This window comes from Calypte anna, chromosome 5 (genome assembly GCF_003957555.1).
Source record: "Calypte anna isolate BGI_N300 chromosome 5, bCalAnn1_v1.p, whole genome shotgun sequence".
NCBI lineage: Eukaryota > Metazoa > Chordata > Aves > Apodiformes > Trochilidae > Calypte > Calypte anna.
The window spans coordinates 1,933,199-1,946,201 of NC_044250.1; the positions used below are offsets into that span (position 1 = coordinate 1,933,199).

The 13,003-nt window shown below is 41.0% G+C and overlaps 1 protein-coding gene across 1 annotated transcript in view; it reads left to right on the top strand.

Annotated features, from left to right (window-relative positions):
- Positions 1-10,264: 10,264 nt before the first annotated feature.
- Positions 10,265-13,003, top strand: part of ABTB2 (ankyrin repeat and BTB domain containing 2) — a 111,944-nt gene continuing 109,205 nt past the window's right edge. The window contains exon 1 of the mRNA XM_008498297.2: positions 10,265-11,514. Within this exon, the coding sequence (XP_008496519.1) occupies positions 10,650-11,514 (865 nt within the window). The 5' untranslated portion in view covers positions 10,265-10,649. The remainder of the gene's footprint in view (positions 11,515-13,003) is intronic.

Sequence of the window (13,003 nt, forward strand, 5' to 3'; positions counted from 1 at the left end):
GTCACTAAGTCAGAACTGTTAAACCTGAGGGGTTTAAGTTAGGCATCTATCTAATGTTTAGGTACCTAAAGGAAGGCTGGATTGCTCTCTTTCTATTTAAGTTGTGAAAGACTTGATGCTCTGCAAGCAGAGATACATCAAAGACCATTACAATTCATGTGACAATCATAATAGGGACACATGATATTTGTTTGCTAGACTATCTGTAAGCATTTTACATATATAATAATAAACTACTGTGCTGACTTGATGGGTCAGTTTCCCTTGGAATCACCTGGAGGTAATTGTTACAAATTCCCAGTGCAGAGATTGCCTGCCAGGATCCCATTAAGATAATATTTTCTGGGTTTAAAATGTTTGTAATCCATATGTAGTTTGATGTTTTCTCTTTCACTTTTTTTCTTTTTTTTTGTCCTGAAAATATAAATACACTTCAAACTAGCTGATTAATAGATGCTGAACATAACCCAGATCTTTTAAGATCATTTCAGTGAACTGTGAAATTAATGCAGTTTTAAAAATCTGCTTTATTATAGAAGAAGAAACATGGTTGTCTCTTTTGTTGCCATAACAGCAGTAGATTTAAGACTTGAGGTTTTTCCCTTGAGATGATCACAAGTAGAACCAAGGGAATAATCAATCCTAGGGTACTAGCATACTAATTAGTATTGTTTGAATTGATAGGAGTTGAAGGCTCTCGATACATTTGAAAATCTGTTTTTATGTTGATGTGAATATTTTACCCTTTTTTTTTTCCTGTTTTAAGTAGCTATTCTCAGTATAGTTTATGTTTTAATAGGAAGCATCTAATTCCTGGGTCTTAGGAGATTCAAGCAAGCAAGAGGTGCAGGCAGAGTGCAATACAGAGCTACTAGTAGCATTTTAGAGAAATATAAAATAGCTTTTTTAGCCTGGAATAATTGGTTCACCACCATGCCTGCCATATGGCTAGCAGCTTGCTGATGCCCTTTGCCCCAGCTGTCTTGTGTAATGGCAGCATTTGAGCTGTTGCTCCAGTCCTCATAAAAGCAGTTTTTCACACTGACTGGTTATAGTTCATTATAGGTTACAGAGATAACCGTGATTTTGTTTAAGACTTACACAGTAGCCAGGGATTTCTTCTGATTTCTGCTGAAGTAGAATAAAAGGTCTGGACAAGCCATGAACTGTTTGGACCACAGGTAGATGGGTGGAAAATAAACAGAGCAGAATTTTTAATGTGTGCTTAGGTATGGCTATTTTGAAAGCCAAAGCTCTCTTCTTTACATATGACCTCATTTTTCTAAGGGTTTCTGTTCATGGAAAATTCATTGCCTCAAATAGGTAATTTGAAATTATGGAATCATCTAATATACTAAAAAAAAACAAAATAATTTTATAACTACAGTAGTCTTTGTAGCATTTAGTTAGACATCAAGATGAATTTTAGGCATCCTAAAAACTCTCTGGTGTTTGCATGTATGCAGAGCTATGTTTCCAAAATGTGTGCCTGCTTTATAAAAGTTCCTGGAAGATATAGTAATTATTTTGACATATCAGCACAGAAGGTGGCTATTTAGTGATGAGCAGTAAGTGATGGAACTTATGTGGAAGCTGTAACAAATTGTTTGTTTGTTTTTCCTGAAGGTGGACATTAAGGTACCAGATTAATTATACTGATACCTTTCTTCCTAGCTGCTAATTGTCCCCTACACCTTGGCTGGCCATTTCCAAGTTATTTACAGGATGCTTGCAAGCCATTTACATTGCCAATAAACTTATGATATAGAGATAAAAAGAAATACTGATCACAACTTACAAACCATCAAACTTGAAAACAGACTAAAACCTTCTAAACAGATCTACTGAGATCTGTCAGCATTCCTACCCAGCTGTGCATTTCCTATTCTTGCTGGATCAAGAGCAGTGTTTGGGATGCACAGTTGGGTCTTGATCCATAACTTGGATTTTTAAACAATTTTAAAAGGAATACACATTTTTCAGCTAGTATGATGCCTTCCTTTTTTGTCAATACTTCTAGTGTGGAAATGTTTGATAAATTTTTAAATCTACAGTTGTGCTACATGATACAAACCATGTAAATTAGACCAGGTTTTAACCACCAACTACTTTTGATTCAATAACTGTGAAAACAAATATTTTTTTCAGTAGTCCTCTGGTTATATTATTTGACTGAGGAGCTTAATGGTTTTTTCCTGGTTTTTTTTTGGTTCTTGTTAGTATGGTGCAGGGGGTTCTTTTTTTTTTTTTTACAGTGTCCTAATACCCTTTCTGTTTGGTATTGTAACCAATACATCCTATTCACAAAAGGCTCCATTGTACTTGAAAGTTAATGCAAAGTGTTCTAGAGACTGGACACAGACCTTGGTCTATCCTTCTGTATTTTAATACATTTGAATGAAGAGGTTTTTGTTGTGATTCAGTTCCAATGCCTTATCCTATGACATTCACCCACCATTCTTCATTGAATTCAGTTATTTTGTCAGCCTCTGATACATGCCTGATTCATCATTTTATTGAGTGCTGATGGATCCCATACTTCATAATCCTGGCTCCAGCCCCATTTTTACTGAATCATTCCTATATTTTTCTCAGTTACTGAGACATGCTATGCATAGGGTATTATGTATCACTGGGCTACTTATATTACAGCTGATTTGTCACAGTTACACCTTCCCACTGACGTAGGTGGGAAAAAAGGGAGTTGGTAATTACCAGCCCATTGCTTACAGCCTGTGTTTAATCCTGAGGGGCAAGGACAGATTGATCTGTGTCAGCAGTCTCCTTGTTGGAAAAGTATTTCAGGGTTATATGATAACAAGCAACTCAGTGTCATAACTGAAATCAGCTATATAAGGAGGTGAACTGCATTGTGTCTATTAAGACATAGTCAACTAGGTGTTGACTAGGTGGTTCTTCAGCCAGTAGTGCTAATTAGCAACTCAGCTACATTTGCATGTACTGACCAACAATGAGTTTTGAAACTTTATTATTTGATTATTTGAAATTACTGCTTTTCAGATGGTTTTATTTTTTGAGTTGGAAGCATGAATGCTCTTCTGCTGGAGCAAAAACATGGTATTACACATACAGCATCTTCATAAGAGTAGTGAGACAGTAAAATAATCTTCATTCACATAAAAACCAGGAACAAGGACACTGAAAAAGTATCAAGAGTGCATTATGTAAGGTACTTCTTGACTATCATATAAACATTTTTTCATTTTTTAATATACTCAGGCAGTAAGTGTCAAACCACAAGTTTCTGCTTTAACATATTGGGATTTAATTTCCCAGCTAGAGGTTTCTGAAAGTTTTTAGTATGGGCAGCATAATTTGGTGATGAGTACTAGAATAGTAGTTACTGTGCTCTGATGAAGTTTTATAGAATAATGAAAAAAATTTTATAACTGTTACAGAATCTTTGGAAAAGAAACAAAAACCTTGCCTCTGTTTCAAAGTTTGATGTTTCAGTGGCCTACTAGAGTTACAAAGTTTCCTATTCTGCTTTCTTTTTTATTAAAAGGCCACAAGTAATGGTCATGCTAGGTGAGTTATAGCACTTCTCACACGTATCTTTTATGTTTTAGATTTAACTTTATTAACATTTCAGCCTAATTTTGAGCAATTACCTATTTAGTGACTAAATTAGCATTATATGATGTTGTCTCTGAGGTATTTAAACAATATGAAGTACACCTCAAACTGAAGCATTTGTAAGATTCTACTCTAGAATCATGTGCTGGTAGGCAAGGTTTTCTAGTGTATAATGGAAATGGCTAAAATCTCTTCAGTTTATCAGAGAAATTAGGTGGAATACAACTAAGGGTCACAAAGTAAAAAATACAGGAAGTTCTTAGTCAAGAGAGAATCTTGCAAGTGAAGATATTGTTTTGTTGTGGGTTTTTTTCCCCTCATTCTAACGTGTTTCACATCTTTCTTGTAATTATTTGGCTGCTGGAAGCACTGATTCATTGTATGCTGTGTCAGTTTTGCCAATATACTGTGACCAGAAAGTGGTTCCTCTTCCAGAGGATTTATGCTAGAGATAAAGAAAAAAAAAACCCAAACCAAACAGGTCTCTATTGCTAGTTTTATAAATAGAAAGTCATTGGCTTCACTACCATGCTGTTCTGCTGGATTACTCTGAGAAGTTACATATGGGAGGTGTTGCACATTTCTTTATCACCCCATGAGACCAGATGTGTTGTGGTGATAGTGCCAAGTGGTAGGATGTGGTATGTTGGAAACTGTGTCATCTGTGCAGTGCCTCATTAGCTTTCCCATGCACACACCCATTGCAGGAGGAGTGGCAAACAGGAGTTGTTCACACAGCAGTGTGGAAGTTGGTATTCTTCCTTCCCCTCAGTGTTCTCCACTTTGCAGTGGGTTGAGTTACTACACATTTGAGCAGTAGTTCACATTCTGGAGCAGCTCAAGTGCAGTGTTACCACACAGCTAGCAGCATCACAAGGGAGTCAGCAGGTTACTGTGATAGGGAGAAGCTATCTAATCCTACAATGACTACTGTTACTTAGGAAAATAAGACTCTGAGTAAGCACAACCAGGGAGAAGCAGAATTTGTGCGTGCAGCCTGTGAGGCTGTAGTAACCCTTGTAAGGGCTGGTAAGAACCTTGTGGAATGAGATCCAGCCAGGAAGCTGTTGCTAGAATGATACTTGTAGGTACCACCCTAAATACTTTAGCTGCTGTCCTAAGGTTCTGAATAATTCCAGGGAAGGTAGAAAACTATTAAAAGACTTAGATTTTTGCATTTCCCCAATAATTCATCTTCAATTATTTTTAGTATTGTTTGCCATTGTATATAACCACTATTCTCAGCATGGACTGGGGCATCCACTTTATAGTGTTAGAGGAGAATAATTTGGTTTCCTGAATGTTGACAATTATGAAAAATACAATATTTACCTATAAATGTCTGAGTGGCTGCTCTTTCCATTGACTCTGTGATCACAGTGGTTGACTCTTTATAAAGTTACTTTCAAGATGGTAGCTCTAGCTAATAAGAGAGAGCTCAGGACACATGTTCCAGGAAGCATGACATTTGTGTTGTGATGTATGTGTGTAATTTGCTCTCTCAAGTGCTTCATGGATACAACCAATGAATGGCTCCAGTAGAAAGTGTCATTTTGACACATGAAGGTCACCCAAATATGTGAGTGTTCTGGCACATGGGACTACAGGACATTTCCACGCACACACGACATAGTAATGAAAACATGACGTGTGACCCCATGACCAAATAACTGAGATTACTGCAATGCCTCCAAAGAATTATTCCATATACTGGTAACTAATATGTCAACTTCTCAGACCTGTTCTTATATCAGAGCTAGGGAAGTTTATCCTTCTGTAACTTTATAACTGGATGTTATAAATTAGTAACAGTTAAGTGCTGAAGAACTACATCATTATTTGCAGCTATTTTGGTAATGCCTAATGACCCTATGAACGTTCTAGTTGCTTCATCCCTTCATAAAAAAGAAAATGCAGGGACTGTAAGATTTTAATTAACAGTAACAGCTGAAATTAGAAGAAAAGTGGTGGGAAAACAGGCCTCAGTAAGTTTCAGTACACCACTTGCTTTGAATATTGTCATGTGGTGAAGCAAATACTCTTCTGTCCCCTTCATTTGATCTGATTCCAGATGGTAAAACGTGATATTCCTCTCACCAAACCTCACTGGTAAGACCTCACTGCTAGTGACTGAGAAAGTCTGATATTGTACCAGGTTACCATCTAAGAATTGATTGTTTTTTTCAGATGCCAGTCTTTCTCATTCTGGCAGTTTTCTCCCCCCTTTGTCATCACAATTATTATTGTGTTACTCATAGGACAAAAGGATCAAGTGTAGATCCATAATTTTTGCTGTTCCATAACCTTCCCAAATAAGGTCTATTTTGACACTTACACTTGTTCAGTTGTCTGAGGCATTTATAAGTAAAAAAGATTTTTGTATCATGTTTTGTCTTTATGTATACCAAATTTCAGGACAGAAATTGTGAATGTTTTTTGTGTGTTACATATTAAATTAGGTGAAATATCTTTGGTTATTTCCAAGATTATCTTTCTTTTCCTACTTCAAAATGTTTTCAAAATAAACATGGAATAGCATTCTAGGGGAAACAGCTACTGAGGAAGGATTACTATTTCCTACAACTAACAAGGGATCCCTTGCCTCCACCTGCTGGCAATTTATTTTCCTCATGCCGCCCAGGGTGCTGTTGGCTTTCTTTGCCACAAGGGTGTACATCACTAGGGCCTTCAGGTCGTTTTATTCCAAGTTGTTTTCCAGCCAGTCTATCCCCAGAATGTGATGATCCATGGGGTCTTTCCTCCCTGGACACAGGAACTGGTGCTTACTTTTGCTGAACTTCACAAGATTCCATGACCATTACTCCATCCTGTTGAGGACCCTCTGAATGGCAGCACCTGCTGAATCAATCACTCCTCCCATATTTTTGTCACCTGCAAACTTGCTGACTGGCCTCCAGCTCACCTTTGTGATGCTGATCACAACCCTTTAAACCCAGCAGCTCAGGCAGTTTCCACTCTACCTCCCTGACCCCTTATCTAGGTCATAATTCATCAATTTGCCAATGAGGATGTTACCAGACTGGGTGTCTAAAGCCTTGCTGAAGTGAAAATAAACAATGTCAACTGCTCTTCCCTCATCTATCATGCTAGTGATTTAATCACAGAAGGCTGACAGGTTAGTCAGGCATCATTTCCCTTTCATAAATCAATCCTGACTGCTCTAAATAGTTTTTTTGGGGGGTTTGTCCTTAATGTGTTTGCAAATGGATTCCAGGATTATTTATTCCATCTCCTTCCCAAGGACGAATCTGGGGCTGACTGGTTTGTAGCTGGCTGCTTTGAATGACTTCTGGAGGGACACAGTACAGCCAAAACTGGCTGGTTAATTGTTTCTACAGCAGCAAAATATATTTTTTGTTCATCTCAGAAATCTGATGTGCACATGTACAGAGATTTCACTCCAAGTTCCCTATCTCTTTCATTGTAGCTACTACAAAAGGCAGCTTTTGAAAGTAGAAAGATGTTTTTAAAATGAATTCTCAGTGTTTCTTATGCTTTTCATATTGGAAAATGTGCATCAAGCAGGCTGTCATATAAAATCTTCACCAAAAGTGGTCTTGCAAAGCAGTCACTATTAGTCATGACAGGCATAACCCCTTATTTATCCTCAGTAATATTTTTGAGAAGTAGTACCTTATTTATCATTACAAATAATAGTAAAGCTAATCTGTGATTTCCTATGCTATGCAAACTTACCTTACTGAAAGGAAGAGTGACCTTTTTAAAACAGAAATTGTATTTTAACTGACAGTCTAAGGACAGCAGTGGGGCAGGGGCTGTAAGAACAGGGAATGTCATTCATTAGACTAACTGGTACAGTAGGAAAAAGTAGGCAGGATTTGCTAGGCAGGAGCATCTTTGTGGAACTGTTAATAGCAAAATGTAGTTTTAGTCAGTGCTAAATCACAGATCAAATTGAGACAGGGAGAAGGTAAGATCACCATTTATTACCAGTAAGCCTAAAAAATTCTTCAGTGTACTCTGGAAGATTTCCACGAGTTCTAACTGAAAAGTTTACACAAGGGATATTCCTGAGGATTTTGAAAAACAAAGTCTTGGCCTGAAATTCTACCTTCATGAGATTGTGTCCTTTTAAAATTTTAATAAGTGCTATCAAGTAAATTTGCCTATGAAATACCAATTATCACATTCCAGAAGTTAAGTGTTGTAATCTTTGAGAAGGTCATTCTGCTCCAAATGAATGGAGAAGAAGCTGACTTTGTACATGCTGGGGAAAAAGTCTCTCTTCAGCTGGGAAGATGAAGCTGGAATCTCTTTAATACTTGGTAGCTGGTCATGTCAGCAGTGAATAGTTCTGAATGGGGGAGGAAAAATGCAATTTAAATTTAGTTGCAATAGAAGGAAACTCTTACCTTTTCACAGTAGGCAGACAGATTTAGCACTTGTTCAAAAGCAGCTTGAGAGGGAAGTTTCTATCAATAACTATCAGAGCAGTTTGTGACCTGGGGAGCTGCTGAGCCTTTGCTCCCACCCTCAGCTGCAGGAAATTTGGCTTGAAAATGGCTCCTCTGCCAGGTGATGTGGAGGTACTACCACAGGGCTTTGCACCAAGCAGCTTTTAAGGTTGCTCTGCTGAGGATAGTCGTGTTATTTCTATTTTTTTCTCCTTTTTCCTGCGGAAAAAGCTTGAGTCTTCTTTATTTCAGGTGAGTAAAATAAGGTCTTATGCAACCTAATGGTAAGGAGTGTTTGTGATATTCAGTAGTGTATGTGTGAATGTTGTTTTCTAGGAATACACTGAACTTTGTGTGAACAAGAAACAGATGAATCTATTGGTTATTTGAGAAAGTGTTGATTTGGAGTCTTTGTTACAGATTAAGTTCATGGGGGTTCACAAAAACAAACAAACAAGGGATTATTTTTAAATGGGTTTGCTATTTGTCTAGTTGCTGTGTATTGGAGAGTACTGATCTTTGTAATTCTAATTAATTCTGATGTACTTTAAAAACAGATTTTAAAACTATGTCAAAATCTAGTATATCAGAGCTAGAATAACACTTGAATCTGAGCTCTTTATGTAAATGAAGAGTTCAAGAGTGCCATGATTTTATTAGAGGACTTCCTTTATCTATTTGGCCTTAATTCCTGAAAGTCTTTTGTACCTTCTACTTTCTTAACACTTGATTTTTAGGAAGAAATTATTATGAGAAAAACCTGTCTATAAAAAGTTGACTTGCGATCCTTCATGGCTCCAGTTGAAACACACAAAAAGAGCCCAGTGCTTATTGTGCCTTATAAATTAAGAATGTTAAGTTGCTCTTACCAGCATTTTGATAAATGCCCTGTAAGCTTCATTGTTTGGGTTGGCAATTTGTGTTAGCCCAGTGCAGTAATTGCTTTCTAGAAATATCCCTTAGTTTTCACAGTGAAGTCTATAGTTTTGTTACAAGCATATGCCTCTGGTTTGAAAGTGAACTATTTACATCTTCCTATAAATAAAATAACTGGATTATTTCCTTCCCTTCTTCATGCTTCTCTTAGCTGTTCTTGGGAATCTGTTACAAAATTGCCTCTTTGTCTGACAGAGAATTAACGTTGAGGAAACAGTGCCTGTGATTAACTTGTTCAGTTACGGATAAGTAGCACACATGAAATTGCAAAGCTTTGGCAGAGAACCATTAGTTATCTGCTCCTCTCCCTCCCACACCACTTTTGGTTTTATTGTGGTGCTTGAGGTTTAACTCTTCAGCGAGGAATATCCTTTCTATATGTGGGAGCTTCTGTTCCACAGCTGGATTGCCTTTGGAAAAGGTGGACTTAGCAATGTGTTGGGTTAATAGTTGGACTCGATGATCTTAAAGCTCTTTCTTTACCCACCCAAGCGATTCTATAATTTAAGAATTTAATAATTTAAGGCTCTGCAACCTGCAAAAAGTTAACGTGGCTGCCTGGGCATGTGTGTGTCGTGTGGCTGCCAGCAGTAGTGGACTTGTGATCTTGGGGGTGTGCGTGCGCGTTTGACTCTTGTAGAATAACGTGTGAATTGCATTTAAAAGTTAAATTACAACTTGAGAAGCTGAGGGGGAGCAGTGAGGTTCCTCCGCACCCCAGCGCTGCCGGCGCGGTGCAGCCGGGAGGGGGCACCCTCGCCTCACGCACCCGGTGCGGGCAGGACCGCGGCTTGTGTGGAGAGAGGGAGGAAGGGCAGAGGCAAACCAGACGCCTCCGTTTCCATGCCCCGCTCCATGTTCAAGGTCAGGGCTGTGTAAACCGCCGCACAAAGGCTCCTTTCAGGACCCGGCACACCGGCTTTGCCGCCGCCCGCACAATCCTTCATTCAAGCCGTGAAACCCGCCCGGAACAGGCGTGCGCGACCCTCACTCCCCCTTCCAACCCCCGGGCCCAGTCGTTTGCCGCTTCTCAGAGGAGAACGGGAGAGCAGCTACCCTGGGCAAGCGATTCCGGTTGCGGAGCCCCCAGAGCGTTATCGCCCGGTCCCGCAAACCGGCGGCGCTCCTCGCCACTGCTCGCCTCCCCTCACCCCACCTCCACCCTGCCGGCCCCGCCCCTCCCGTCTCGATTTGCATACGACCCGCCCACCGCGGGTTTCATTGGCGGAGACGTTCTCCCTCGGCGCCGCTGATTGGCTCTTCTCCCCGCAGGTCATTTGCATGCGGCGGTGCGGGGCTCCCGGCAGAGCTGCGGCGGCGAAGTTGTGTGGGAGCCGCCGCCGAAGTGTCCCGCCGAGCGGCTCGCGCAGCGCCCGCCCCGCGCCCTCCGCCGCTCCGCCTCGCGACCCTCGCGCGGGCAGCGGGCGGCCCCTGGGGGCTCGCGAGCGGCCGTCGTCTCCTCACCTCAGGCAGAAGATGGCTGAGCGCAGCCTCCCGAAGGGATGGCGATAGCCGGCCCTCGGTGGAGCCGGCGTGCGGGGAGGGCTCCTTCCCACCGTGCTGCGAGTCCTCCCGCGCCGCTGGTGTGGCAGGCGGCTCTGAGTTGGTAGGCGCCTGAAGGCGATCTGTCCCGGCCTCACCTTTTCGCGTTCTCGGCGGTTGGCTTCACCCGTCTTTCCTATGGCTGGGATATACAGCTCTACTCTGAAGACCCTGGAGGATTTGACTTTGGACTCTGGTTATGGGGCAGGGGATTCCTGCAGGTCCCTCAGTCTCTCTTCTTCCAAGTCTAACTCCCAAGCCTTCACCTCTTCTCAGCACAGAGGCAACTGGTGGTACTACTCGGGCTCCATGAACAGTCGGAATAACAGCTGGGATACCGTGAACACAGTTCTGCCGGAAGACCCCGAAGTTGCAGATATCTTTTCCAAGTGTCCTAAGCTGCCGGATCTAGAGGAATACCCTTGGACTGATGAAGACATTGGAAAAATACTCAGAAAAGGGAAAGGAGATGGCAGTACCAGAATCTTTTCTCAGGAAGCTGTCAGGAGGCTCTCGCAGCTGCTGAGGCGCGCCCTGATCAGGGTCTCCAGGGAAGCTCAGCGCCTCAGCGTGATGCACTCCAAGTGCACCAGGTTTGAGGTGCAGAGTGCTATCAAGCTCATCCAGAGCTGGTCCTTGTCAGAAAGCTGTGTCTTGGCGACTGTCAAGGCTCTCTCTCTGTACAGCATGAGTGCTGGAGATGGACTGAGGAAAGGTAAATCGGCGAGATGTGGCCTCACTTTTTCAGTGGGGAGGTTTTTCAGGTGGATGGTGGACACGAGGATCTCGGTTAGGATCCACGAATATGCAGCCATCTCTTTAACAGCTTGCATGGAAAACCTTGTAGAAGAGATTAAGGGTAGGGTTTTGGTAAGTCAGAGCCCGGATGGTGGAGGAGGGGAGATCTCGGCTGAAATCCTGGAGATGGTTATCAACAACGATGCTGAACTTTGGGGAGTATTGCAACCTTACGAGCATCTCATCTGTGGGAAAAATGCTAATGGTAAGATCTAACTTTTACGATTTCTGCTCTTCATACCAGCAAGCTTTACAGTGAAATCATTGATATCTATGGACTAGGGTTTGGGTTTTTTGGTTTTTCTTTTCATCTGAATTCTACCTTGGTTGTGGTTTATGTGTGTGTAAAGCAGATATGATGGTTTTACCAGGCAAGAATGATTCTACTTTAGTCTTAAGGTGTACCAGTTTATAAAAAGTACTGAGGCTGAGGGAAACCAAGCCCTGTTGTCCTAACAAATGTCTCCTAATTTTCTACCAGCTGCTGTTTTGAAACATTTTTATTGTAACTGGCAGGTAAACATGTTTCTCTGTAACCCTAAGATGGAATGTTACACCTTTACAAGTTGCTCTTCAGAAAATACCACTGTCTTTTTGCAACAGAATTTATTTGATAGTGAGTATCTTGCAGTTTCATCCTGAAGATGCTATTCCCACATTCAGCCTGGAGAGGGAAAACATTGTTTTTTATTTGTAATAGTAAAATACAGCTTCAGAGCAAAACCTTCTAACTATATGTTACTTACACTTCATTCTAGTTTAGCAGAAACTTGTGTTGTAATTACAGTCATGCAATAAGCCAAGAGCTTGTGCTTAATTTGCCAAAGTGAGTATGTAGGATGGTGTCTCAGTAATGAGAATAACATAGCATTAAGGTACTTATCTCTGTAATGTGTTTAGAAAGCAGACTTTTTGAGTAGTTGAGCAAAAAAGCAGCTAGAGGAATGTTGGCGTTTTCCTTTGAGGCTGAGGAACAATTTGAAAGGCTTGAGTCCTGACAGTTGTGTTAGGAAGCTGCACTGTTTATTTTGTATTGTCACGCTGAAGAGTACCATGTTTTTCCATGGAAGACTTAGAGAAAAATTCAGTTTAGAAAACTGTTCTGTGTACCAACTTAGGTGAGTGTCAATAGTGACACTTTTTCAGAGAAAAGCTGACTCAACTTCTGCTCCTTTGGTGCACTGATTTCCTGCAATTATCCTATAGCAAAACAATAATGTTGCGATTCCTATCGCTAGTGGGAAGGTGCAGTGAGTGGCCCCATTGGGTCAGCCTGGTTCAGATTGCAACATAAGATGATGACTGCTATTACGGTGCTCACAAGAACTCTTGTACATTCTGTCTGCCCTCTGTCCACTGACAGGGTTAAATAACGAATGGGAAATAAATGTGAGGCGCCCTCTGGGATGTTCTCTTGGCACTGATGCAAGGCAAACTTTACAAGTAAAACAGAGATATCTACTTTTTTGACTACAAGCTCTTTAACATAAGACTATAAAGGTATGGGGATGTCTTGTCCTCTGCCAAAACACTTCTCATAATTCTCTGTACCATGGGGGTATTTACCACCAGCTCTAAAAAGAGGACTCAGTGTCCCCTCTTTTGTTCCTTTACTAAGGTAAGCTGGAGTAAAATGTTGTGGTTCTGTAAAGTAAAACTGCAGGCACTGAAGCTGTTCTCTGGGCAGTTCTTCT